Below are 25,500 nucleotides of genomic sequence, written 5' to 3'. Positions count from 1 at the left end.
CCGAAATTTACCTTCCGTTAGGAGATGAACGGTATACCTAGGGGATACGCACGGAGATACGGTAAGGATGACAGGCCCGGCAGGGTGTTATAGGGCAAAAAGTCTACGATTCTTAGGCTGCCTTAGGGGCGGGAACTTTGAAGGGAGCAATGCGGAGAGGATAGGGGTTGCGCCAACGTGATCTGGCGAAAATGTTAAGGAACAAGAGAACAAGCCGGAGGAGAAGGGCCCAAAATCGTGTGGTTCCAGGCCAGAGTCAAGCAATTTACAGCGCGATGGCGCCTCGCATGTGCCACAGGGCTCCTCCTACATGTACAGCTGCTGCCGGCTGTAGCCCAGTAACTCGATCGTCTGACAGCTGGATCTCGAATTGACACACTGTGCCGCATCGCTTCTTCTCAGCCGTCGCCACCCTAATCAAGTGCGGAAGGGCACTGTATATTTACTGTGCTCACTCAGGAAGTACTTCGGAGCGACTGAACGGGGCTCTTCAGATCAGCAACCAGAATCACGACTCAATCACTCAATTCATCATGACATTAGTTACCCGGGATCCAGATACGAATCGTGTCCGCCAACTCGCCTTCCATGTCAACTGCACAGTGTTGGAATATGATGTGCTTGTCTATACAACACACACAAGCACAACGTTCGAGATATTGCTGGCCTCGGGTGATGTCGCATTGTGCATAAGTTTTGGTAATTTGAGATATGGCCCATTGTATGGTAGACTTGAAGAAGAGTGGCTACCATGTGTAGGCAGTCTGGAGATGAGAATGTCGCAACTCCAAATCGAGCCACATTTGATCAAATTCCAAATTGACCACGGCGACGACAAACAAGGGCCCGCTGCCAGAAACAAACGCCCTGCCGCGGGGATCGACATGATGGACGTAGATCGGGTGCCAGGAACCGTGGGATACACAGTAGTAATCGCATGGTAGATATGGAGATACTGGTACAGCATGGCATGTATAATGTATGCATGTGTCTATGTGTGTATGTCCCTGTAGCCAGCCATCCATCCATCCCAGGAAAAGCCTCCTTCACGCGGGGGACCGCTGCCGTGCCCGCGCCGGGTGGTGCAAGATTGGCCTTGCTGCCAGATCTCGCACATTCCTGGTCCTGGTCTAGCCCAGTCTGAGGAAAGGCTGTTTGAGTTCTCCCTCTCTTCTTCTTCTCTCTCTCTCTCTCCCTGTGCGGTAGGTAGACGGAGAGCGGAGGAGGAGACAAAAGGCGAGATAGAGTCGAGAGTTGAGAGTTGAGTGCCAGCAGGGGGTTTGCCAGCGAGGGAATTGGCGAGGCCAGAATGACCCAATAGTGGCCCGATGTGTCTAAGGGACGCTGGCCCGCCGGTGGCTGTCATTTGCCCGCCCTGGCCCCTACAGCGAAACACGCTGTCGGCATCGACCGATACGGCCGCCTCTGCCACCACGCCTCGTACCATTTCTCCCAGCGCCGTCATCCTGCCCGCGCCGTCTGCTCCAAAGAATCGAAAGACGCCCCCGCCGGGCCAGCCTGTCCGCGCCTGTCTGCGCCTTTAGCTCTCTCCTCCAGATGGACCCATGAACCCATCAAATCTAACCTTGATACCGGAAATCCGGTGCTTATGGCCCCTCTGTACGTACGAGGGCGACCACCTTTAGGTAGGCACTCCGCTGAGCTGAGCCGTTCTGGTCTGCTCTGGCCTGGCTGGTCTGGTCTGTTCCGTTGGCCTGCAAGCGCACCACGGGCGGCCCTTTTCTTGCTCAAAGTGACAACCAGGCCGGTCGGTATAAATCATCTCGCCTCTCCTATCCCCCACCCCTTCGCGGGGAACACAGTCTGTTCTCCCTCCTGTATACACACGTCGTATTGCTCGCAGTGCTCCGTTTCCTCATCCTCTCCTACTACCTACGGAGTGGTCCATCCCAATATCCGAACAGGCAAGCTGCCTCTCGTCAGTTAGGTACTTGCATATCAGATACACATACACATATACCAAGAGTGTGGTGGAGCAGTTCCTAGTATCACCCCATCTCACATTACAAACTCACAACAACAAAAAGGGGACATGGCCACATCGATGCCGCTACCCCTAAACCCTCACGTCCCGGTCACACCTCCACCGGACCACCAAACCTTCATCAAGCCTGAAGGCCCTCCGTCTCCCCAGAACCTCAAGTCGTTTGTGCAGGGCGTATACGGGAGCATGGAAGCAAAGCTACAGGCACAGGCAACCCTATCATCGGCGGCAGCAGCGGCAGTACCCGCCGCCAAAGACGCACAGAAGGCGACGGACCCGACGGCAGCAGCCCTCGACCCAAAGTACGTCGCCATGGTGTCACGGATCGCGTCCTACTACCAGCAGCGGTGCCAGGCCGTGGCCAACTTCCAGCAGCAGAGATGCCAGGCCTGGGCGAACATGCACCGGCAAAAGTGCCAGGAGATGATGCAGGCGGCGATGCTCGTGGTCGCCTGGTACATCCGAGACCGCATCAACCGCCGGCGGAGGAGGCAGAAGCGCCACTTCCGCAAGGGCCTGTCCGAGAGGGTGTCCCGGAACAGGGTCACCAAGGGCGAGTCTGTGCGGAGATGGGTCCTGAACGTCCCCGAGGGCGCGCTGTCGCCGAATAACCCGGTCAGGGAGATGTTCGCCGACGACGGAGAGGCCTCGTTCGATATCGACAAGGAGGTGCTCCCGGACAAGGACACCAAGCTGTTCAACGTGGCAGACAACCTCATCAAGAGGCAGCTCTGCAAGATTGACGTCCCTCTGATGGGCGCCCTCTCCTTCGACGAGAGCGACAGCGAGAGCGAGGAGGAGGAAGAGCCCGAGGACATTGAGCTCGAGGAGGAAGACATCGAGGATGATGACGACGACGAGGAAGAGGACGATGATGCGGATGATTATGAAGACGAAGATATGGAAGACGGCGACGACATCGGCTCGGAGTTGGTCCAGCACGGCACCGGGGGCGGCAGCCGCAAGCGCACCCGGACATCCAGTTCCGGTTGATTGGGCATCGTTCCGGCGTTACTGCGACACAGAACACACACTTGATGCGGGCATGATATATGACTTGGGAATGAGTTTGTGTGTGTACATATAGGCACTTCACTTTACCTTACAGGGCGTTTCAAGGCTGAGCTGGACTGGGCTGGGATCGGGGTTTGCATGATGATGTCTGCTAATTTACCTCAAAGATACCTCTTCCATAGTAGAGGAATGGACGGTTTTCCATTCTAAATAAATGATTCTCCTCCCGACAAATCGCATTCCGCTCAATATGCAAATTGATTGCTCCCCCCGGAGGCTTTAGGTCGTTCCTGGCTGGCGGCTTCATAGCCGCGCTTCTAGACCAGGTGATCCCAAGTTATTTTGACTTAGATTTTCAACATCGTATCTATGAGTAACGATCGCCGTTGCTGCCTCTTTCGTTGATGACTATCGGCATTGATATACTTGGAAATGCGCTCATTTTGAGAGACTTATCTCAAAGAGAGACTTATCTCAAACCTGCTCTAGCGCTATAAGGTTGGAATAGAGTCGGCGCAATGTCTGGTTTATTCGAGATGTCGAGTCGATCCGATGACCACAATATCGGAATTATTGAATGGTAGGCAGAATCCCGGCTCTGAACAGCGAGGTTGTATTGATGACGCCTTGTGTCCCCCTGCATACCCATGTTCACCTACATTTATGATCATCTATCCACCGTTGTGCTCCCCATCGTCGTTCTCGCGTGGCTGTCTGTCCCTACAAGTCTCTACTATCATTGATGTGGGCAGTAACACAGCATTAAAGCAGCCCATCATATTGAATTTCCACGATTGTCTCAACAGCCCTGCAATTAACACACAGAGGACATTGAGCCTCTCTGCCTTGAGGTTGACTTATATAGTTCTAGTCCTCACCTTCCATTTGAGTGCGGTCTTATGCGACTCTAAGTTTAGTTAGCCGGGGCACTAACAATCCAGCGACCTTCCGCAAGCAGGCTTATGACAATCGGGAACTGGATCTGCGGTCCCAGTGGCTGGGCAGTTGATCACACACCCGCCGGGGCACACACCACACACCGATTAGAGGCCCCTCACGACCCCGCATAAGTTGGGCTCCCGCCGCTCCTGCAGTGCAGCACAGCGCGGCCAGTCGTCGGCGGGACAGGTGACGGTTCGAGCTAAGACTTAGACGGGTATCGGCAGGAGGAAAGTACAGGTATGGTAGGTACTTGAGGTATGGTAGTGTATGCTGTGCTGTAACAGAGCAGCGACAACCCCTCCTATCTGACACTGACCGACTGGGTGTATGATAGGTAGTCATGTAGTGGAGTGGGGCCCTCCTCGTTCCTGTTGACGTACCTGACCTTACCTTACTGTGTACTTACTTACCGGGTAGAGCTCCCACAGCTTTAAGCTGATCGTCTCCTCCCTCTCTTCTTCTCTTCACTTCCCATGCACTCTCATCGTCAGCTCAATGAGCCAATGGCTGGTTTGGGGCATCTACTAAGTTGATTGTTCATTCGTTACTTGCATCATTTTGTTGGTTTCCATCCGCAGCCTCCCCGCCCGTTACGTTACCGTTAACTCCAGCCACCTCTTACACACCACCTATACCTACGTAGGTTGATGAAACCGCTACGAAGACCGCACCTCATCCCCGGCACTCGGAGCTGCTAGAAACCTCACGCCTGCTTCACCTTCGTTGCACAAACCTCATCACCCTCTGCTCACGTTCGGCCGGCCGTCCCGCAGAGAACGGGCTTCCTTCGCAACAATCACAGCGCAGCAATCATGGGAGGCGAACGTGCCGCTCTGCCTAAGCAGAAGACCTCCTACCCCGTCCGGGCTCCCAAGCCCGTGGGGAAGTGGATAGAGAACATCTACAGAGACAAGATTGGCCAATTCTACGGCAAAGGACAATATGAACACCAGAACCTCGTTGCGTAAGTTGGAACACTTACCACCGCCGATTTAACATTCCGTCTCTAATGCCTTTCTTGCAGAATGCTCGTGGAGGGCGAAGCCTCCGGGGAGCCCGCCGTCAAGATATCGGTGTGGTCCGCCCCCGATCTATCTCGTCCCACCTTTGAGGAGGCAACCTCCCATGAGTTCAAGCCAACCCGCGTTGGAAGCGTCTACGGCCCGTCCTGGTCCACCCATTGGTTCAAGGTGGTGCTCACTGTACCTGAAGAGCTTCAAGATAAGGAGGTACTCGAGTTTCACTGGGACGCAAACAATGAAGGTTTGATCTGGTCCGAAGAGGGCCATCCATTACAAGGTCTCACCGGCCGCGGTGAAAGAGTCGAGTGGGTCTTACCCAACTCCTACCGCGATGGCAAGGAACACACGTTCTACGTTGAGATGGCCTGCAACGGCATGTTTGGCAATGCGCCTGGTGGTGACTCCATTCAGCCACCTGACCCAAACAAGCGCTTTGCTCTTTCTGTCGCTAAGATCGTCGCCGTCTTCGAGCCTGCTCGCCAGCTTTGGATCGATACGTGGATCATTGGCGATGCTGCTAGAGAGTTTCCTGACAACTCGTGGGAGCGACACAAGGCCCTCGACGTTTGCACCAGAATCATTAATACCTTCGTACTCGGTGACAAGGACTCAGTGAGAGAATGCCGCAAGATTGCCCAGGAATACCTTGGCCCAGATGTCGACTCGTCAAAGGTATACGACACAGACAAGGAGCCGATTGTCTACGGCATTGGCCACTGCCACATTGACAGCTGCTGGCTGTGGCCTTTTGCGGAGACCAGGCGCAAGGTTGCACGTTCCTGGACGAACCAGTGCAACCTCATGGAGCAGTATCCCGAGCTGAACTTTGCCTGTTCCCAGGCACAACAGTACAAGTGGCTGCGTGATGGATATCCTACTGTTTTTGACCGGGTTAAGTCCAAGGTCAAGGGAGGACAGTTTCATCCTATCGGTGGCAGTTGGGTAGAACATGACACAAATATGCCCAGCGGAGAATCGCTCGTCCGTCAGTTCCTATACGGCCAGAGGTTCTTCGAGAGTCATTTTGGACAACGCTGTCAGACGTTTTGGCTTCCTGACACTTTTGGATACTCTAGTCAGCTGCCACAACTGTGCCGATTGGCTGGCATGAACCGATTCCTAACCCAGAAACTCAGCTGGAACAATATCAATAAGTTCCCCCATACCACTTTCAATTGGATCGCCTTGGATGGAAGCCAGGTCATTTGTCATATGCCTCCCGCAGAGACGTACACAGCTGAGGCGCACTTTGGAGATGTGAAGAGGAGTTTGTCTCAGCATAAGTCTATGGATCAAGACCATACCTCTTTGCTTGTGTTTGGCAAGGGAGATGGCGGTGGTGGCCCAACCTGGCAGCATATCGAGAAATTGCGCCGTTGCCGAGGTATCAGTGACAAGGTTGGCTTGTTGCCAAGGATCCACATGGGCAACTCCGTGGACGACTTCTTTGACAAGCTCGAGCTTAAGGCTGACAAACTTGTCACTTGGTACGGTGAGCTGTACTTCGAGCTTCACCGAGGCACTTATACGACTCAAGCCAACAACAAGCGAAATAACCGTCAGTCTGAGGTCATGCTCCGAGACATCGAGCTGCTTGCCACCATTGCTTCTGTAAAGGACACATCGTACAAGTATCCAAAAAAGGAGTTAGATGACATGTGGGAATCTGTTCTACTGTGTCAGTTTCACGATTGTCTGCCTGGAAGCTCTATTGAGATGTGTTATGATGATTCAGACGAGGTATGATGCCATTTACCGTCTCTTGGGAACGTCCTACTAATTGATGTATCTCGATAGATCTATGCAGAGGTCTTTAAGACCGGAAAGCGTCTCTTAAAGGAACTCTATGATACCCTTGGTGTATCTGAGGTTGCTGCGACTCGCGTCGGAGACGGCGTGGCTCTCAATACGCTTCCTTGGCATCGTAAGGAGTTGGTCGAGATCTCTGAGACCGAAGCTGCTGTGGCCTGCGGCCAGGGTCCTCTAGTGGACCTTCGAACTTTTAAGACATCAGAGTCTGAGAAGTCAGTCTCCATCAAAGAGGTCTCGAAAGGTGTCTTCGTTTTGGAGAATGAGCAACTACGGGTTCAGGTGGACAACGGATGCATCACTTCTCTTTATGACCGCCAGGTTGATCGCGAGGTCATTGCCGAGGGCGGCAAGGCGAATCAGTTCGTCATCTTTGATGATAAGCCACTGTACTGGCAGGCCTGGGACGTTGAGGTTTTCCATCTGGACACCAGAAAGGAGTTGCCCTGCGGAACTTCCACAATATCAGAGGACAAGTCGCACCGAGTCAGCGTCAAGACACACATCAAGATTTCCGACGAAAGTAGTATTGAATCCACCATTAGCTTGTCGGCTGCGGTTAAGGGCCAGCAGTCGTTCGTCGAGGTGTCCGCCGACGTGGACTGGCACGAGACTATGAAGTTCTTGAAGGTCGAGTTCCCAGTTGATGTTAGAAACACTGAGGCATCGTATGAAACCCAGTACGGTATTGTCAAGAGACCGACTCACTACAACACAACGTGGGATATGGCCAAATTTGAGGTGTGCTGCCACAAGTTCGCGGATCTTTCCGAGAATGGGTACGGCGTGTCTATCTTGAATGACAGCAAATATGGCTTTGCGACCTGCGGCAACTTGATGCGCTTGTCTCTGCTCCGTGCCCCCAAGGCTCCTGACGGTCACGCAGACATGGGTAAGCACCATATCCGCTGGGCCATTCTGCCTCACGAAGGCGCTCTGGGGCCCACCACGGTCCGCAAGGCCTTCGAGTTCAACAATCCGCTCAAGCTGCTCTCAAAGCCCAAGAGCTCCGCTCTGGCCACAAGCACTCCCCTAAAGCTGACTGGTGATACCGCTCTCATTCTCGACACCGTCAAGCGTGGCGAGGACGATGAGGACGTCAGCCGTGGCGAACTTCCCAAGAGGAAGGGCCAGAGCGTCATTGTGCGAGTCTACGAGAGCTTGGGTGGTCGCGGCCGCGGCACCATCGAGACGACATGGAATGTCAAGAAGGTCTCCAAAGTCAACCTGCTGGAGGATGATGGCGAGGAGGTTGAGTACGAAGATGGGAAATTTGATATCGTGCTTAAGCCTTTCGAGGTAGCAACTTATCGCCTGCAGTTGTAGAGTTATATGAGGACATGCAGGCAGCGTTATAGCGAAGGAGGGATTGTATAGTATAATAGCGTCTTTTGGAGTTATGGTTAAATATGCAAACATCCAAAATTGTTGACAATGTTTCGTTCGCTTTGAGTAAATTCGAACAGTGATAATGCTAGGATATATCCTAAGGTCTCTGAGATGGCAAGGTGTGCCGTCGCCAGAATACAAGGTCCATTCCGAAGTCATGTTTTCCCACGCTGGTACGAAAGATATAATACAGGAACATGCATACAGCCATCACTCTCATTCAAGGGGAATCATCGGGCAGCTCATCCAACACCTTCTCGACAATGTCAATCAGCTCGTCAATATCCGGCCGCTCGCTGGGCTCGACCTTGAGACACCTCCGCACGACCTCCCGGATGGGCTCGCTGATGCTCGTGTCGTCCGCGCCGGGGCTCGCCGCCGCCGCCGCCGCGGCGGACTCGCTCAGCCCCGTGCCCGTCCGCTTCGCCTTGCCCTTCTTGGCGCCGGGGCCCTCGTCCGGGAAGCGCCAGTCGCCGCCGAGCACGCAGATGCTGAGGGAGCCGCCGGTCTCGTCGCTGCGCATCTCGAACGGCGACTTGCCGACGAGGCAGGCGTACAGGGTGCAGCCGAGCGACCAGATGTCGACCTTGGTGTCGATGACGGCGCCGGTCTTGACGTCGAAGAGCTCGGGCGCGCGGTACGGCATCGTGCTGTGCTCGGCGGCCGTGTCCTGCGTGGCGATGGCCAGGGACCGCGACGTGATGGGCAACGGCGACGAGGCGATGCTGCCGAGGTCCATGAGGATAGGTGTGCTGCCGTTGTCGTCTATCATGATGTTTCCTGCAATGGAATGGTTGTTAGCTGCTTGGGATCTGTCCGGTCGGCATAGGCATGCGCTGTGGCCGTGACTTACCGGGCTTGATATCCCGGTGGGCATAGCTCCGGACTTGGCCCTCTGGTACACCCTCCTCTTCACTCATCAATGGCCGCTGCTGCTCCGTCTCGTCCTCTTCATCTGTAGCGGCCGCCTGAACCGCCCTCTTCCCGCTGCCCTTCGTAATTGCGACATTCTCATCGACGCCGTTGACCCGCATCTCCATCCTCTCCCCTCCCCCGGCCGCGCCGCCTCCCCTGTACTGGTGCATGTTCCGCAGGCCCTTGCACACGCCGAGGAACAGCTGCATGAGGTGCTTCTCGGGGAAGCGGGTGTGGTTGACGAGGTTGGCGTTGATCAGGTCCTGCAGGTTGCCGCGGCGGTAGTACGGCAGCAGCACGTAGACGGTCTTGCTCGAGGGGTCGTTGCGCTCGCTGGCGATGCTGTAGTCGACGCTGTGGATGATGCCGGGCGTGCGCCCGAACAGCTTGTAGGCGTCGACCTCCTTCATGGCCTGCGCCACCGACTCGGCGCCGAACGGGCATCGGATCTTCTTGAGCGCAAACAGCTCCGACGTGCTGGTGTCCTGCACGAGGTAGACGTAGGAGAAGCCGCCCTGTGCGAGTGGGGAAAAAAGGAGCCGTCAGCACATCGTCCGGATAGCTAGGCCAAATCGGCCGATCCCCGGGACAGACTCACCTCGCCTAGTAACCGCAGGATCTTGAAGCTCCGGCTGTTGATCTTCAACGTCGGCGAGCCAGGGAAGCAATTGAGGCAGTTACCCAAGCTGTAGAATAAATCGAGAAGAACCTGGGCCATGATGGCTGATGGCGCCGCAAGATCAGCGGGCAGATGTCGTCGTCAATGCTGAGTTCTTTGCTTCCAGCTTCCAGCTTCGTCAGCTGAGGCTTGGTGTTTCTGTCAGAGCTTGGTAGGACCCAGCCAAGAGATACGTCGTGGTGAACGACGGAACACGCGATTCGGCACTCGTGGGTTGCGCAGAGACGTCTCGGGGTATCGAATTGATTGAAGAGAAAACGCAGGGTCAGATCGTCGTGATGTCGAGTTGTGTATGTTCGAAGTTCGGGGAAAGTGGTCAAGAGTTGGATCTTGAGCGTCGCGTACTGTAGGGACTGATGTCGGGGTGTCTTGTAAGACGCTGGAGCCAATTGCGACTGGCGGGCCGCTTGCGCCACATAATGCTCCAACTAGCCCACCACATGCTGCAGGGGTCCATTGCTAAAATTGGCTGCCGTCCACGAGGCTTAAATAGAGACTATCTGGCAGAAGCGTGGTGATTCAGATACCGACCAGTTCGAGTGATATCTTAATGCCCGCCATTCCCCTGAGCTAGATTGACGAGCAAAACACTCGAAAGGCAGGTCAAATTGGGGTTGTAATATATTAAAATCATAAAATGAGCTACAACGGCGAGGTATCTCAATTGGGCCGAAACTCCCAAAGAGCATGGGCAACAAATTAGTCAAACATTGCTCCCGGCAATCCTGAAGAAGCCCCGTCCTTCGCATCTGGAAGCTAAATGTGATGTAAGTATGTGGTATCATCGCTATAAAATGCCATGTCTTCCCCCGGGACCCTTTTTGTGCGTGCAGTGGTGTACAACGAGCCTGTTGTTACAAGTATTAGAAAACTAGAGAGGGACGGACGATCTCGTCACGTCCGTTCATGGACAACTTCGTCTCCCGTGGTTCTTTACCCCTTTCCTTGCCAACAGTCGTCCCTCATCCCGCATCCCGTCATGTATTAAAATATCAGTAGCAAGTCCGTAGTCGTTTAGAAGGCATCCTCAAATGGACAGTCGACGCTATCATGGCCATCTCGTTCACACAGAGCGCACCACTTGCCAGCATCAATGACGCCGCTCTCCTTGCCGGCGACCGGTCCTGATTCCATCGGATTTGGCAAGATGTTGATAGTGGGCGGGACGCTAGTAGGCGCCTTGGTCTTGATAGGCGACAGCGGAGCAGGTTTAAACTCCTCCTGACCTGTGTTCGGTGTCAGTCCCTTCAAGCCTTCGCGTACCACATCCTTGCCAGTCTTCGAGTCGCCGTTGGTAGTGGTCTGCTCGGTCTGAGGACCGAACATGTTTGTGCAAGTGAGGATATCATGCCCCGATGTCTCGCAGATCTCGCACCAGAGGGTGCTAGTTTCCGTAGCTGAAGAGAACGCATCACTTTCAGGCATGGTATCCAGTGTTGGGCCGCGAGTGTGAGTCTTGCGAGCTTCAGGTGAGCCAGGCTCGAAGTCTCGAGCTAGGATAACTGTGCCCCGTGAATCACGGAATGATGACCGTTGATTTGCACTGCCAATCGTCATGGCACTGCCGCGATGAGTCGTAGCGCTCCCCCTACGGAGCATCTCGATCTCGCGCTCTAGGTCTTCCTCACGGCTGTTCTTGTTCTCAAGAAGAGCTCGCAAGTCCGAAACTTCCCGCTCTAGCTTGTCTTTTGCCATATGTGCGTCAAGTGACTCCTTATGTCGGTGCGACTGGAAGGAGCTCGTGCGTTGTGGCAGGCCAGGACGGTCCACATCTGCCGGTACGGAGTCTCGACTCAAAGAGTGGATGATAGCCTTGAGACCCCTGATCTCATCCTCCTTTTGCTCCAATTCCTTGGAGTTAGATGTTGCGTCGCCGTTCATGCCTCCGTGACCTCCGTTCATTGCTGCAGATGCCTTCTCACGTTCGCGCCGTAGCTCTGATCTCGTTCTCTCGACTTCACCTCTTAAGAACTCAACCTCGCCGCGAGCTTCAGCCTCTCCTCGTCTAGCGTCTTCTAGACCTTCTTCAAGCTCTTGTACAAGTTCTTCTAATTGCTTGAGTTGAGATGCAACAGCGTCGACATCCGTAGTCCGTTCTTGAAGGTCATGAACCTCTTGCATAAGCTCTTCTATCCGTTTCTCATATACCCGCTCTGTTTCTGTGCTGGCCATTTCTAGGGTATCAATAGTGCTTCTAAAATCGGCTCTGTGGGCGTCAAACTCGGCCGTGAGCATGGCAATCTTCTCGTTCTTCTCTCTGAGCAGCGCGCGGAGCTGGACAGCATCCTTATCGTCAATGCTACCTCTTCGAAACCTCGGCGCATCGGCATGCTCCATCAGATCTTGTACCTCGGCCAAGCTGCTTTCCATTTCTGCCAACGTAGCAGCCTGTTCTTTCAGTTGCCGGTCGCGGTCCTCGAGTTGAGTGCGCAGACGCTCGACCTCCTCCTCGTTAGCTCCCGCTGCCCTGGAGCCGGGACGCATTTTCAGATTGAGAGAAGAGACTGAGCCGATGCTGCCATTCGCTTTCGTCCGACTGACGCCTACCGGCGTTGTCTCATCGTCCGTAAAGCCTGATGACGACTGGCCGAGTTGTCCCAACGCGGAGGCGCTCCGGGGCGGAATGCTCGTCTTTGACGGCCGTGCGAGACCTCTCTTACTTGGATCGCCGGGCGTCGCTCGGACACTCTGTGAAAACTTATTTGATGTGGGACTCCCATATCGAGGAGGATTTTTGGGGGCCGGAGTTGCGATTGAAGGCCGTGGCCCCGGGGTCATCTGGAGCCTTCGCACCGGCGAGTCAGGCCGAGGAAGCGAAGTCCTAGGTTTCTTCCCGATCGGACTGGGTGCGCGTCCAGGACCAACGGATTGGCTGAACTTGGGTAGCGATGGCGTGGGCGGCGTGTAGTTGATTGAGTTCTGGTTTCCGACCTTCAACCCGGGAGCTGGTGCGGTTGTGGGCGTGAGCGGAAACGAGCTTGCAGATGTGGGCGGCGAGTCACGTCGGACTGCTTTGGAGAGAGGAAGGAAGATGCCAGCTCCCGGGACCGTGGTAGTGAAATACGAGATGCTACAAGGACAAACGCGTTAGAACCGTGTCGAAGGCGCGTATTGTAATCATAATGGACTCACCCATCGACATCGCCGTTGTTCTTGCCGCGCGACGCGAACTCTTGCGCAAGCTCAACGCCGGCAAATACGCCTTTTCGCCCTTGCACGGAGCCTACGAAGCGCACCACACCCCAGCCGCCGGGAACATCGACGTTGTCGCCGATCTGGATCTCGTCGGCCGCCCCAGCCTTGCCCGGCGTGAGAGGGCCAGGCGCCATCTTGCCGCCTGTGGACGTCTCGTTCAAGACAGTGTCGACGTAGCCGCTTGTGTCATCTGGAATCGACGCAAGAGAGTTGCTGGTGAGCGCGGCGAAGGAACCCTTGCGCGCAAGCGACGGGGGAACAAGCCGCGACTGAGCCGAGTAGAGCTGGTTTAGATTAGGACTCGATGCAGTCTTGATCCCGCCGATTTGGGAGGGTTTGCGGTTGGTGGTGCGAAGAGGTCGTATATTGTTTGTTGTGGTAAGAGTAGTAGCCATGGTTGAAGGGTGAGCTAGTCGATACTTTATTCTAAGACCCCACCACCGAATAGGAGGCCAGCACCCCTTCTCACCTTAGGTCAGGTCGGACAAGACGGGACCGTACCGCAATGCCAGCCCAGGTACACGGTAACGTTATGGTATTAGCAAGCGCAGGCGCCCGAGACCAGACCTCAAGGCAGCATGAACGGTCCGGGAACCAGGGCAATGCGCGACCAATTGAGGCTGTCAGGCACAGATACAGATACAGGCGCAGATGCAGATAAAGATGCTGTATGTACTGTCTGTACTGTACCTATTGTACCGAGACACAACAGGTAGGTTGCGACCACCAACTCCAGGCACAACAAGCACAACGTGCACCGGGCATCAGATTAGGGAGGGTGGCTCCCAGCCTGTGCTGTGCTTTGCTTTAAAATTAGGATACCGTCAGAGCAGGGCACGGCTCGAGTGTTGTTGGGCAGTAAAGGTATAGGGCTCGCAGGGGCCAGCAAGCGAAGTGACGTTTGCAGAGGAGATTGGCACGATTGAAAAGATTGAGCAATTCCCAAGGTAAGATTTGGATCGAAGAAGGGGAAGAAAAGAGACTGCTGGTATTATTAACGTTATTTGGAAGAGAGTCGGGGCGGACCAGGGACTCTTTTTTCGTCTCTTCCCAGGGCTCCCTGCACAGTTGAATTTCAAAAAGCGGCGGCTTAAAGGGGTCAGCCCCGTCAGTCACCGACGCCAGCAACAAGAACGCGAACTGGCCGTTCAATACGTTGTTAAACCTTGCTACTGCTGTCGTTGCCGACTGCACCTTTACTACGTGTCGCTGCGGGCTGTGCAGATAATTGGACCGCCTGGCAGAGGCTTGCATTCGCTTGCTCCTGATCTGACGTCTTCACGGACGAACCGCCTTTCAGGAGCATGTCAACATAATAAGAGCTTCTGCAGAGATTGGCAGGCCGTCAATATAAAGTTACTGCACCGTATCGTCCATCCTGCAAATCGCCTCTCTGCAGCGTTTCTCCATTGGCCCATGTCTCAGCGAGAGGAATGCTGTCACGGCTGACATCTAGATCGCAGCATCTACCAGCCCACGGTTTGGGGGCGGCCAGAACACCTGCAATCTACTTCACATGAAAAGGAAACATCGTAAACACGAGACGCCAGTTGACAAAGACCAGAAGCTCTTCAGCTGCCAAATGACGTGTAACATGCTGCCCAACTGCCTGCCCAACGAGCCCTCTGTCTCCGAGCCGATGCTACCTGTTACAGCGGCTCGATGCTCTCAGCAAGAGATGGGCGACTTGTCTGCTTCCCCGGTAATTGCATGGTTGCATTTGTCTCTGAGATCTTCCGTTGACAAAGCTTCGTCGCTACTGTTCAGGGATATGCGTACCTGCAGACGGAGAGAAGGATGGAGGGTGGACAATTTACAGCTTTACTAGCCAGGGGCGCCGTTCCGCGTAGCGCTATGTAGCGCCTGCATGCTTTCCCCACGGGCTCCATCTCTTCCGTTAGAGCACCTGTCAGACGTATCGTGAGATCCGCTTCCAGTGCGCTGCAGCGTCCGAGCTCAGAGCTCAAACATCAATGTCCAAAGAACCATAAACCCGGCCATAGTTTGACCGCTATTTCTTCACCGCAGTGTACCTAGTTACGCAGATGAAAAGTCACTATGATACCAAGTAAGTTCTTTGTGGCAAGGCTCAGCCAGATACTCAAATTGCGAGCCGTATGAATTATCTCTGCAGTCTTTTGGTGCCGTGCTGCTTCACTACTGATAGGTCCAATCTACTGTACCTATCGGGCATATCTAGAGAGCACACTAATGGCTCGATTCGGCTGTGATTGCCGATCCTTCTTAGGGGTCATATGCTGCTTTTACACTTGTACACTGGCGGCGTAGGTCGCTATCGCAACCAACCGAGAATCCTGGCGGTGTGATAGCGTCCCAATCTCAGGAGATGGCCCCTGTTTCGTCCACCCTCTGGGGGCTGCTCTTGCTATAGTCTGTCCCAATTCTGCGGATCTCAGCCCCTGCAGAGCCAGCAGATTGGCTCACTCTGATGCTAGTGACATACCCGTGTAGGTCAGCAATTAGAGCTCACTAAAGTGTCGATGCGGTCTGTCTTGCGGAACGGCAATGGCTGGCATTAATGCGTGAAAACGTTCGCGAGATGCAGAAAGACATCCTGACCTAAGCACCTTCGTGGTCATCCAAAGCGTTGCGCAGCGGTAGTTGACGATACTCTGTCCAGTCCAGGGGTTCACGTCGGCGAATTATGTTCTCGCTCAATAATGTCAGCCCGTCCAAGTGGCCGCGATCCATCGTTGAATACCATCGCCTCCCGATGTCGATGTCGAAGTTGCTGTTCCTCCGCGCTTTGCTCTATCACCCTAGGCAAGCGTTCGACCGGGATCACTTCCTGTTCTTCGTCTGCATCGTTAGCCGATTGAATAGAAAGCACAAGGCTAAATCCCCGCATGGCATCGTTACCATCTAAAATGTCGGCGCTATCCTTTGGTATAAGCTTGGACCTGATCAGCGCCGCCTGTCCTCGGCGTGATTCCTGGAGCCTGTGGAAGATCTCCGTGATCCTGTTCTGTCTGTATTGCATGTATTGGACAAAATTGCGCTGTCTTTCCTCCAGTGTCTCTCCCCAATTTTGCTTGGCTAGCCACTTCTCGATGAATTTGGCCCTGATGAGCTTGTCCGGACCGTATTTGTTGATCAGTTGGATGACGAACATTAGACATAGCTTCTCAGCCATGTCACGGAGATAGTACTCGTCGAAGTATTTGTCGTTGAGTTTCTCTTGTTGTACATCCTTGAGGCAGAGCTCAAGCGATCTGACGAAGGCGGAGTATGCTTTGTCCGTGTGAAGCAACGGTAGACTCTCTGCGACCCGTGTGTTAGTCGTTGGCTTGTTTGTCTATTATTTGACAAGACATACGGTGATCTGTTATAAGCGCAAGTGTGCGCAAGCTCCTCATGCGCTCGTTATAGTCCTCGCGCGTGACTCCCCAGAGCAGCGTGTCGATTGTCGACCCATCATTAACGGCCCGATCGCTGACAATTTTCGCGGCCGTCTCCCGTATCGCGTAATTGTAGTGGCCGAGAAGCGTGTCTAGAGTCCCCAGCTTGAGCGAGTCCTCGGTATCCTGAGTGATGTACTGAGTTTTTGGCTGCGGGATCTTGATCTCGGAATCATCTCGCCATACTGACAGCACCATTCGCATAACAGAGACGAGACCTAGGGCGCCGACACCGAATCCGAACAGTATAGCCCGATCATCTCGGATGCCAACCTGTAAGCCATACCGCAAGGCAGCCAAAAGAGGCATATTTCTTATTTATGTTCAATACCGTGCGCTCATTGCGAAACCTTGATTTATCAATGCCGTGTCAGAAGCAAGGTTGGTGTAGCTTCCATTAGTCACCTTGCTCCATGCTCGCTAGATATCAATTTCTGCCACACGCCACCGCTAAATTTTCAGCGGGACAGTGAAGCGATAAGCAGATAAAAAATCACTTTCTTCCACTCCATCCACATTCTGCGACTTACATGCTGCTGGCCAACTTTGACGACTCCTCGCCATGCCTTCCTCACAGCTGAAGAGACTCAAAGCCTCGCTGCGAGAGCAAGGAATTATTGGGCCCCAGCAGTCAAAGAAGCAAAAAAAGAAGAATGCGCAGGACGAGCGAGCAAAGAACGAGAAGAGACTACAACGGAGCGAGGCGCTGGAGAACATTCGGGAGCAATTCAACCCCTTCCAGTTCAAGACGAATGCGAGAGGCCCGAAGTTTGCAGTAACGAGCAACCGTCCGGATACAGCGAGTGTTGCGAAGGGAATCCATGGCCGGCCGGGAGTTGCCAAGGCCATTGGCGAGGAAAAGGTCAGTCGCAGGCTTGACGGACAGCAGGGCCATTCACTAATTAGTTTCTCTACAGCGCCGCCAAACACTCCTTGTTGAAATGCAACGGAGGAACAAGGTCGGCGGTATCCTAGATCGACGATTTGGCGAGGGTGATCCCACGATGACCCCAGAGGCGATGATGGCAGAGCGATTTGCGCGCGAGAAACAGCGCAGTCACAAGAAGCACTCAATATTTGACCTCGAAGACGACGGTCCGTCCGAAGATCTTACTCACATGGGCAGGTCGCTGTCGCTGCTGGATGCTCCGGAGCTCAGAGATGATTACGACGAGGAAGACATGCGCTCTGACGAGGGCTCGGAAGCGTCTGATGATGCTCGCAAGAAGCTAAAGAGACTTCGAGAGCAGCTTGCAATGGACGAAGAAGAACAAGGCGATGATGATATGCCGGAAAGGAAGAAGAGCAAGAAGGAGGTCATGGAAGAAGTCATTGCGAAGTCCAAATTACATAAATATGAACGTCAAGTAGCCAAAGAGGACGATGAGGAAATAAGGATGGAGCTTGACAAGGAACTTCCCAACATACATGCTCTACTCATGGGGAGCAAGAGGGGTAATCGTGATGATCCTAAAAGCAACGGAGCCGGAAAAGCCGCGGTCATTGCTGGTGTGGATAGAGATGCATTCGAGAAGGATTACGATCTCCGAGTCAAGCTATTGGCTGCTGATCGACGAGCGAAACCCACAGAGAGGACTAAGACCGACGAAGAGATAGCTGAAGAGGAGTCGAAGCGACTTAGGGAGCTTGAAGATAAGCGACTAAGACGCATGCGTGGAGAAGACGTCAGTGATTCTGACGAAGATGAAGGCGAAGAGAGTCACAGTGACGTGTCCGATGAAGCCGCCGAAACCCCAGACTTCACGGGGGAAGCAGACGACTTTGGTCTTGGAAAGGGCATCAAGATGAAAGCTACTGCAGCTGAGCTAGGCTTCGACGATGAGGATGATTTCATTATAGATGATGATTTGGTCGCAAGCCAGTCTGATCTGGACTCGGACGAAGATGTGTCCGATGTTGAAAGCGAAGAGAATGCAGAGGAGGATGAAGAAGACGAGTTCACGAAAGGCCTTTTGCTCGATGGTGAACTCAAGGATACTGTTTTCAGCACGGAGGGTCAGAAAACGAGTGGTTTCTCTGGAGAAGACGGCCTGCCCTTCACATTTCCTTGCCCACGAAGCCACAGCGAGCTTCTTGACCTTACGAAAGATATACCACTTTCCAAACTCCCAACAGTAATTCAACGGGTTCGAGCTTTGTATCACCCAAAGCTCGACAGCCACAACAAAGAGAAACTTGCAGACTTCTCCCGAGCGCTAACAAAACATATATCCTATCTCGGCTCATTGGAAGATGCCGATAAATATCCAATCATCGAGACCGTCATTCGTCATGTCCATTCACTGGCTAAGATGTTCCCTATCGAGATTGCTAAAGAGTTCCGGTCACAGCTCGAGGAGCTTGGCCGGCTTCGGCCTCTAACACCAGATCTCGGAGACCTCTTTGCTTTGACAGCGATTGGTAGCATCTTTCCAACCTCCGATCACTTTCACCAGGTCGTTACGCCGGCCATGCTCTCAATGGGCCGTTACCTGGGGCAAAAGGTTCCACGAGGCCTAGGAGATTACGCTACGGGCACATATCTATCAATCTTGGCTCTGCAATACCAGCAACTATCAAAACGTTTCGTACCAGAGGTTATGAACTTCACTCTGAATACTCTATCTGCTCTGGCGCCGAAGAGTCCAGAGAGCTTAGGCTTCTTCCCTGTTCATGTCCCCATCAGTGGCATGCGGACGACTGAGGCAAAGCAGATGTCATTGCGCAAACTAGAATGCAGTGATTGCAGTGTTGTCAGTGATGACTTGACGAGCGTCGCGGCGAATGCTACCAAGGTGGCTATTCTTGGCACAAACATATCGATCATCACAGCGGCTGCTGAGACATGGACGGGCAAGCCTGCATTCTACGAGACTTTCGAACCTGCATTGAAGACGCTGAAACACCTCGTGTCCAAACCCTGTAGGAATCATCTTCCAGAAAGTTTGATACAAGACACTGAGCGATCGACGGTTCTGTTAGAGCGAATGCTCAAGATCGCTCAGCTATCACGGCGGCCTTTAGAGCTTCACCATCATAAACCTTTGGCTATCAAGACATACATACCTAAGTTCGAGGACTCCTTCGACCCGAACAAGCACTACGACCCAGATCGTGAGCGCGCGGAATTAGCCAAGCTCAAGGCGGAGCATAAGAAGGAACGTAAGGGAGCCATGAGAGAGTTGAGGAAGGATGCCAACTTCATGGCTCGTGAGAAGTTGAAGCTGAAGAAGGAGAAGGACGCGGCGTATGAGAAGAAGTATAAGAGGCTTGTGGCAGAGATCCAAGGCGAGGAAGGACGCGAGTCAAATGCCTATGATCGTGAAAAGCAGGCTAGGAAGAGAGCAAGAAAAAACCGGTAGAGAGATTCGTGTATTGAAGGTAGGAGTTGTTGCCGAATGGTCATCTAGCAACTCCCTTTACAGCCAACATGAACTCTGAAGATTAAGTTATCCAGTGTATCGAGTACATTGAGATCCGTAAAGAGGAGACCTAAAGTAGAAAGCTGCTTGTCTGGCGTTTGAAATCGCAACAAGCATAGCACGTTTCTTGATTATTGCCTATCCCGTTTGGAAGTAGTAGGGAAAACCAGAAGTCTGCCAGAGTGAAAAATTGTGAAGCTATCATGTACTACTAGGCAATTGGATCTCCAATTTGAGGTGGGAAGCGTAGAGCACGTCTTTATACTGACTGACACGGGAACACTGTATTTTGGCGGGTTTCAACGAGCCCACAGTGCCGTTAGTGGGGAGCAAACCTCCCCAAAACAGCACATTCTCGCCACTTACTGTGCCCCAAAGATATAGACTGAATTATTGTATTGCGTGCTTCACTCGTGGATATTTCACCGAGCAAGTCTCATAGGGAACGTCTCTAAAAATCATCTCAAAATCAGAGGTTATGAGTTCAGATTCAGGGAGTCTCGTTGCGGCGGGGCCGCCTGAAGATGAGGAAGACGACTACATGAACATGGTTTTTGACGATGCGCCAGCCAGGCCAGAAACATCCCTCCAGCGACGCGAGCGCCTCAGAAAAGAAGGCGAGCGCCGCGGGCAGGTCAAGTCCAAGGCGGAGCTCGCGAAAGAGGAGGTCGAGACGCGTGAGGCCGCTTTGGCTAAGTCCATGCTGGAGGACCCCGGTGTCGCGAAGAAGAGTAAGGGTTTCGCCATGATGGCCAAAATGGGCTTTAAGGGCGGCACTCTAGGCAGCAAGGACAACTCAGAAGCAAAAGCAGAGCCAATAAGAATCTCCATGAAGGAAGACAGGGGAGGCATCGGTCTGGACACGGACCGAAAACGGAAGATTCAGGAGGCAACGGAGAACCAGGTCAAGAAGGCCAAAGCCGACGAAGGCGAGTATCGCGATCGGGTCAGGAGGGAACGAGAGCAGGCGCGCAAAGAGAGTCAATTTCACGCCGCTCAGAAGGTCGCAGAGAGGATGGAGGAAGAGAAGGGCCCCATTGTCACAGACAATGAAGAAGACGATATTGAAACCAAAGACAGAAGTGGGAAGATATCCTCGAGGCCGCTCAAGTCCATCAATGTCTTTTTTCGGGGTTTAGTGAGGGCACGCGAGGAGGCTGAACGAGATCGACGGATGAGACATGACCTAGAGCAGAGCCTATCTCGACTGCCAACATATGTGGACGACCTGGAGGATGAGGACGACAAGACAGCAATGGGAAAGACGAAGACAGTATATGCTGCTGCCGATGATCTAGATGAGGAGGACTTAGAGCTGCACGAATTCAATAAGCTTGAGATTGACGAGAAGCTCCAGCGGATAGTGGGCTTTTTACGAAAGGAGTATCACTACTGCTTCTGGTGTAAGTACAGGTATCCAGACGAGAACATGGAAGGCTGCCCTGGTATCACGGAGGAGGATCACGATTAGAAGTAGCGACGATCAGGTGTTAGAAATGCGTGAAAATATCAGGATCGCATACAAGCTTGTACAAAATTAGATTTTATTGTATTGTGGAGATATGCTACATAAATTCCTGGTATCCATTTGATGGCCTCTTGTCTGAAAGGCTTTCATACACGCCCATTTCTTGGGCTACAATATGGTACATTTCTTGAACTTCTGTATCGCTTGCCTGAAGTTTGGCCCTATAGTACTGCGCTATGACAGCATAGAGCTCATCTATGTTCTCTTCAGGTGTAAAGGAATTCTCATTCCTATCAGGAGCTGCTCTCCGACGTTCAGCGATGATAAATTCGATCGTCCGCCTGGCCTTGAGAATCTGGTCTTTGGCCCTAGGTGTTGGGCGATGCAAATCATCATTCTCAGCTATCATTTCGAGAACAACAATTTGCGATACGGGAAAGTGAAGGATTTGTTTAAGAGCTTGGAGAGCGACCAACAGGCCGACGTAGTCCCCGGATTTGCGGAATGAATGTAAGACCATTTTGGCCTGAATTTCATGCATGCCGCCATCGTCATCAAACACCCAAGATGACCTGAGAAGATCGCGGAAGATCTGACGACAGAGAGCTCTGTCCTGCTCCTTGAGGTCCTCAGTCAAGGATGGCCACCACACTCGATTCACTGCTAATGTCTTGAACAGAGCGAAGAAAGTGTGTGAGTTGGGGAGAATGTGATGATCTTGCGTCATCATTCGATAAAGCTCTCGCGCCTCTTCTCCACGAGCTTCTTCAGCGTGAGATTCGATCAACTGATTCATCATGAAGGCATCAGTAGCAATCTCTGACTCTTTGAATGCGACCCAAAGCTCCTCAAGACGACCGTGTAAGCCACGACTCCTATAGTTCTCGGCCATCAGGGAGAAGGTCTCCAGAGTTGCCTTCGGAACGAAAGTCAATTCTGATGTATCGGCATTATGGCTGCCGCCACCCTCAAGGAGCCTCAGCGGCCACTCTAGGGCAGCCTCTCGCTGACGTAGTTTTACAAAAGTCAGTCGGGAGCGAATCATCGCCCATGCAAGCTTGTCTGCTTTTTCGAGATTCTCGGCCGTGCTTGACCTCAGCCAGGCACCAATTAGACCGTTTACTTGAACGGCAGCCGCCATGATACCCTTGGACTGCATGAATTTGAGCACATTATGAGCACCGTCGAGGTCACCAGCCCCTATGAGCCTCTTCAACCATTTTCCCAGAAAGAAGTGATTGCTCACAGATGAAGGCAATTTCGTTCGGCCTTGCATGTCAATCGCGCCTGAAAACATCATGTCCACAAAGGTGTGAAGTGCGAACTCCATCTGATTCGTAGCGAGAAAGCATGATATGACTTCGTCGTAGTCCTCTATTTGCATAGAGGATCCAAGTCGCTCTCTCAGGAGCCTGTAAAATTTCCAGGCCTTCTTCCCGCAATCTGGCGTAGCCGCATATGCTCTAATCAGGTGTATTAGGACACGGGCATCAGCCTCCCCTGATGAAGAATTGAGTAAGGTGTCAGCAGCTCGCTCAGCCCGGTCGAGATCACCATGAAGAGAGCACATTCGTACCCCCAATTCCCAATATTCGTTGAAAAGCTCGGGCTTTGATCCGACTGTAACCACAACCCTCTTCCAGTTATCGACGGCTTCTTTTCTCCAACCTTCAATGAACATGGCTTCAATGGCGAGAAGCTGTCGAGCATCATTAAGTTGAACGCCAGCTGCTGTCATGTCCTTCGCGAGAGCACATGTATGGGCCATCCGGTTGGGATTTGACTCATCTTCCCACGAAAAGACCTCCCAGAGCGCGTCCCATGCTTCTTTCGGTACGTTCTCCCAGGTCAGTGACAGTCCAGGCCGAGCAAGGGAATAATGTTTCCAAGTATTTGAGATAATCTTTTTGCTGGGAAGTCCTTTACGAACGGCACGAGAAGCGTTGCGAAGGCAGCTATTCAGTCGGGCAATATGTCTCCGCTGGGCATTACGCAGCCCAGTTTCCCTTATAGAAGGGATGAGTGACTGCTCGTCATCCTCCGCGTCTTCTTCCTCCAAATCGAGTTGCTTCTCTAGTCTGTCAATCTCGTCATGTAGCCCATGTTTCTGTAGCATCTTCCGGAGACCAGCGGCATCTTGAAGCTTTTCCTCGAGTTCTTTCAATCGTAACTCCAGATCCGCCCCCATCTCGTTCATCTGCCCCGAGAATGCATCGCTTCCGCTGAGTGGCAGAACGCTGCCGCCATCCTGCTGCTGAAAGTATCGAACTTTCGGCTGTTCCTCGTCGGGTTTGATCAATCTCGACGCTTGCGATCTTGTCCCGGACGGCTGCGACGGTCGCTGAATGGCCGACTTGGTATAGAGGCGCGGAAGGGCTTGTGGTTGCTTCGTTCGAAATGCCGCTAAACACGATCTGCATACAAAGCTATTGCGACATTGCAAATCAAACAAGAACGGCTTTGGAGGCATGAAGTCCCTCGGTGGCCGTGGCCTGTTGTCGATGCTGCTCTTTTGTAAGTCGCAAGTGCTTGGGGGTTCACCTCCGTTAAATGATTAGGCCAGGAACGGGCCAGTAGTCAAGAGATCAACTTTTTCGGGGCGTTATCAGCGCGCTCATGCACGATAAGAACTAGGCTTAAAATTCTGCCGCTCAGACTTGGAAAGCGGTCATAATATTTTGTTACTCCCACCTTCAACATCGATCGCAACCCTCAAAAGCAAAGACGTATTATGGTACAGCTGGGCTTTTGAGGCAACATGTCCGGCTCAAATCCCGAGTTCTTGCGCTTCACAGGCCATAGGTCATTCACACATCGTCTCATTCTCTCAACCTTGACCGGCAGACCAGTCCACATATCCGGCATTCGCAGCTCGTCGCCAACAGCACCCGGCCTGGCCCCTCATGAGATCTCGTTCCTCCGCCTCCTCGAAGCCGTCACAAATGGCAGCTCAATGCAAATATCTTACACGGGTACGACGATAACATATCACCCAGGCCTAATAACAGGCACAATTGCAGGTGTTGGTGCATCTGATGGCGACATCATCGAACACAGTCTGCCCGCCAACTGCAACCGAGGTGTTACCTACTTCCTTCTCCCTCTTGCTCTACTGGCGCCATTCTCAAAGTCCCACATGAATGTACGGTTTTCTGGTCCTGGCGTCATCACATCTGCGACCGAGACCGGCGACATGTCGGTCGATTCGTTTCGAACTGCTATATTGCCTCTCTATGGTCTGTTCGGCATTCCGCCCGCACGAATTGAGCTTCGCGTGCTGCAACGGTCTTGCGCTGGTCCACATGGGCGGGGAGGAGGTGGTTTGGTCGAGTTGCGATTTGCCAGCCAGGTCCGTCTGCCTAAGACTCTTCACCTCAACCGCAACCCAGGACGCGTAAAGAGGATACGAGGCGTGGCATATTCTACGGGAGTGTCCGCGTCGAACAATGGGCGCATGATTCATGCCGCACGATCGGTCTTGAACCCCCTAGTTTCCGACATCCATATTGCTGCACAGTACGATCAGGCGCCATGGATTGCAGATGACAAGGCAGCTGGAAAGGGCAAAAAGAAGATAGGGATAGGCTTTGGGTTGAGCCTCGTGGCCGAGTCCAGCGTCCCGGGCATACTGTACTCCGCAGACGTTGTAGCGCCGTCGGAGGGAGGCATGGTACCAGAAGATATTGGTAGTAGGTGTGCGCATCAGCTGGCCCAAGTGATAGCACAGGGTGGATGTGTGAGCTGGTCGGCGTCACGAACAGTGCTGACATTGATGGCTATGGGGTCCGAGGACGTCGGTCGACTTAGGATAGGCAAGGACGTTATGGGCACAGAAGAGGTTGTTGGTTTGGCACGAGATCTGAAGCAATTCGGCGCCAGCAGTTGGGGCCTAAGACCGGCGGAGGAAGATGAATCGGATGACATTATTGTTTCGGTCAAGGGCACGGGAGTCGGAAATGTAGGACGGAAGATAGCATAAGAGCTGCCTGTCAACTGATATTAATATACCCCAGGGCAATGCGCCTGCTAAGATGAGATTATCGATGCTGCCTCTTCCATATAGATTTCATTGTTGCTGCCGTCGTGCTTCACGAGCCCTCCTTTCGGCGGCTAGGGCGGCCAGGGTAGCAGTATAACCCCCTAACTGGAGAGAGTATGCAGCAGCACTTTGATAATCGTTGCTGCTATTCCGGAGAGCATGGATGACGTGGAAATCCGCGA

At 53.1% G+C, this 25,500-nt stretch overlaps 9 protein-coding genes across 9 annotated transcripts; 5 read left to right on the top strand and 4 right to left on the bottom strand.

The window, feature by feature from the left end:
• Nucleotides 1-2,053: 2,053 nt before the first annotated feature.
• Nucleotides 2,054-2,998, top strand: UCRPA7_2457 (hypothetical protein; the record flags this gene model as incomplete). The annotated part of the gene is made up of 1 exon (XM_007915004.1): nucleotides 2,054-2,998. The coding sequence occupies one exon, from the start codon at nucleotides 2,054-2,056 to the stop codon at nucleotides 2,996-2,998; it is 945 nt and encodes a 314-aa protein (XP_007913195.1).
• A 1,775-nt stretch (nucleotides 2,999-4,773) lies between these two features.
• Nucleotides 4,774-8,118, top strand: UCRPA7_2456 (putative glycoside hydrolase family 38 protein; the record flags this gene model as incomplete). Its single annotated transcript, XM_007914999.1, has 3 exons — nucleotides 4,774-4,925; nucleotides 4,986-6,723; nucleotides 6,781-8,118. The coding sequence occupies 3 exons, from the start codon at nucleotides 4,774-4,776 to the stop codon at nucleotides 8,116-8,118; spliced, it is 3,228 nt and encodes a 1,075-aa protein (XP_007913190.1).
• A 283-nt stretch (nucleotides 8,119-8,401) lies between these two features.
• UCRPA7_2455 (putative serine threonine protein) lies at nucleotides 8,402-9,814 on the bottom strand (the record flags this gene model as incomplete). Its single annotated transcript, XM_007914947.1, has 3 exons — nucleotides 8,402-8,961; nucleotides 9,035-9,611; nucleotides 9,695-9,814. 3 exons carry the CDS (start codon nucleotides 9,812-9,814, stop codon nucleotides 8,402-8,404), a joined length of 1,257 nt encoding a protein of 418 aa, XP_007913138.1.
• Nucleotides 9,815-10,789: 975 nt separating this feature from the next.
• UCRPA7_2454 (putative cap-gly domain-containing protein) lies at nucleotides 10,790-12,259 on the bottom strand (the record flags this gene model as incomplete). The annotated part of the gene is made up of 1 exon (XM_007914995.1): nucleotides 10,790-12,259. The coding sequence occupies one exon, from the start codon at nucleotides 12,257-12,259 to the stop codon at nucleotides 10,790-10,792; it is 1,470 nt and encodes a 489-aa protein (XP_007913186.1).
• Nucleotides 12,260-12,903: 644 nt separating this feature from the next.
• UCRPA7_2453 (putative cap-gly domain-containing protein) lies at nucleotides 12,904-13,365 on the bottom strand (the record flags this gene model as incomplete). Its single annotated transcript, XM_007915020.1, has 1 exon — nucleotides 12,904-13,365. One exon carries the CDS (start codon nucleotides 13,363-13,365, stop codon nucleotides 12,904-12,906), a length of 462 nt encoding a protein of 153 aa, XP_007913211.1.
• Nucleotides 13,366-15,750: 2,385 nt separating this feature from the next.
• On the bottom strand, nucleotides 15,751-16,593 carry UCRPA7_2452 (putative cytoskeleton-associated protein; the record flags this gene model as incomplete). Its single annotated transcript, XM_007915007.1, has 3 exons — nucleotides 15,751-15,779; nucleotides 15,851-16,252; nucleotides 16,308-16,593. The coding sequence occupies 3 exons, from the start codon at nucleotides 16,591-16,593 to the stop codon at nucleotides 15,751-15,753; spliced, it is 717 nt and encodes a 238-aa protein (XP_007913198.1).
• Nucleotides 16,594-16,951: 358 nt separating this feature from the next.
• UCRPA7_2451 (putative nop14-like family protein) lies at nucleotides 16,952-19,751 on the top strand (the record flags this gene model as incomplete). Its single annotated transcript, XM_007914935.1, has 2 exons — nucleotides 16,952-17,251; nucleotides 17,307-19,751. 2 exons carry the CDS (start codon nucleotides 16,952-16,954, stop codon nucleotides 19,749-19,751), a joined length of 2,745 nt encoding a protein of 914 aa, XP_007913126.1.
• Nucleotides 19,752-20,289: 538 nt separating this feature from the next.
• Nucleotides 20,290-21,282, top strand: UCRPA7_2450 (putative g-patch domain protein; the record flags this gene model as incomplete). Its single annotated transcript, XM_007914988.1, has 1 exon — nucleotides 20,290-21,282. The coding sequence occupies one exon, from the start codon at nucleotides 20,290-20,292 to the stop codon at nucleotides 21,280-21,282; it is 993 nt and encodes a 330-aa protein (XP_007913179.1).
• Nucleotides 21,283-24,037: 2,755 nt separating this feature from the next.
• UCRPA7_2449 (putative rna-3 -phosphate cyclase family protein) lies at nucleotides 24,038-25,258 on the top strand (the record flags this gene model as incomplete). Its single annotated transcript, XM_007915021.1, has 1 exon — nucleotides 24,038-25,258. One exon carries the CDS (start codon nucleotides 24,038-24,040, stop codon nucleotides 25,256-25,258), a length of 1,221 nt encoding a protein of 406 aa, XP_007913212.1.
• Nucleotides 25,259-25,500: the final 242 nt, after the last annotated feature.

This window comes from Phaeoacremonium minimum (genome assembly GCF_000392275.1).
Source record: "Phaeoacremonium minimum UCRPA7 unplaced genomic scaffold PA7_03_scaffold_160, whole genome shotgun sequence".
NCBI classification, from domain to species: domain Eukaryota; kingdom Fungi; phylum Ascomycota; class Sordariomycetes; order Togniniales; family Togniniaceae; genus Phaeoacremonium; species Phaeoacremonium minimum.
Note: the sequence above shows the minus strand (reverse complement) of the source record. Positions and strands in the feature narration are given on the sequence as shown.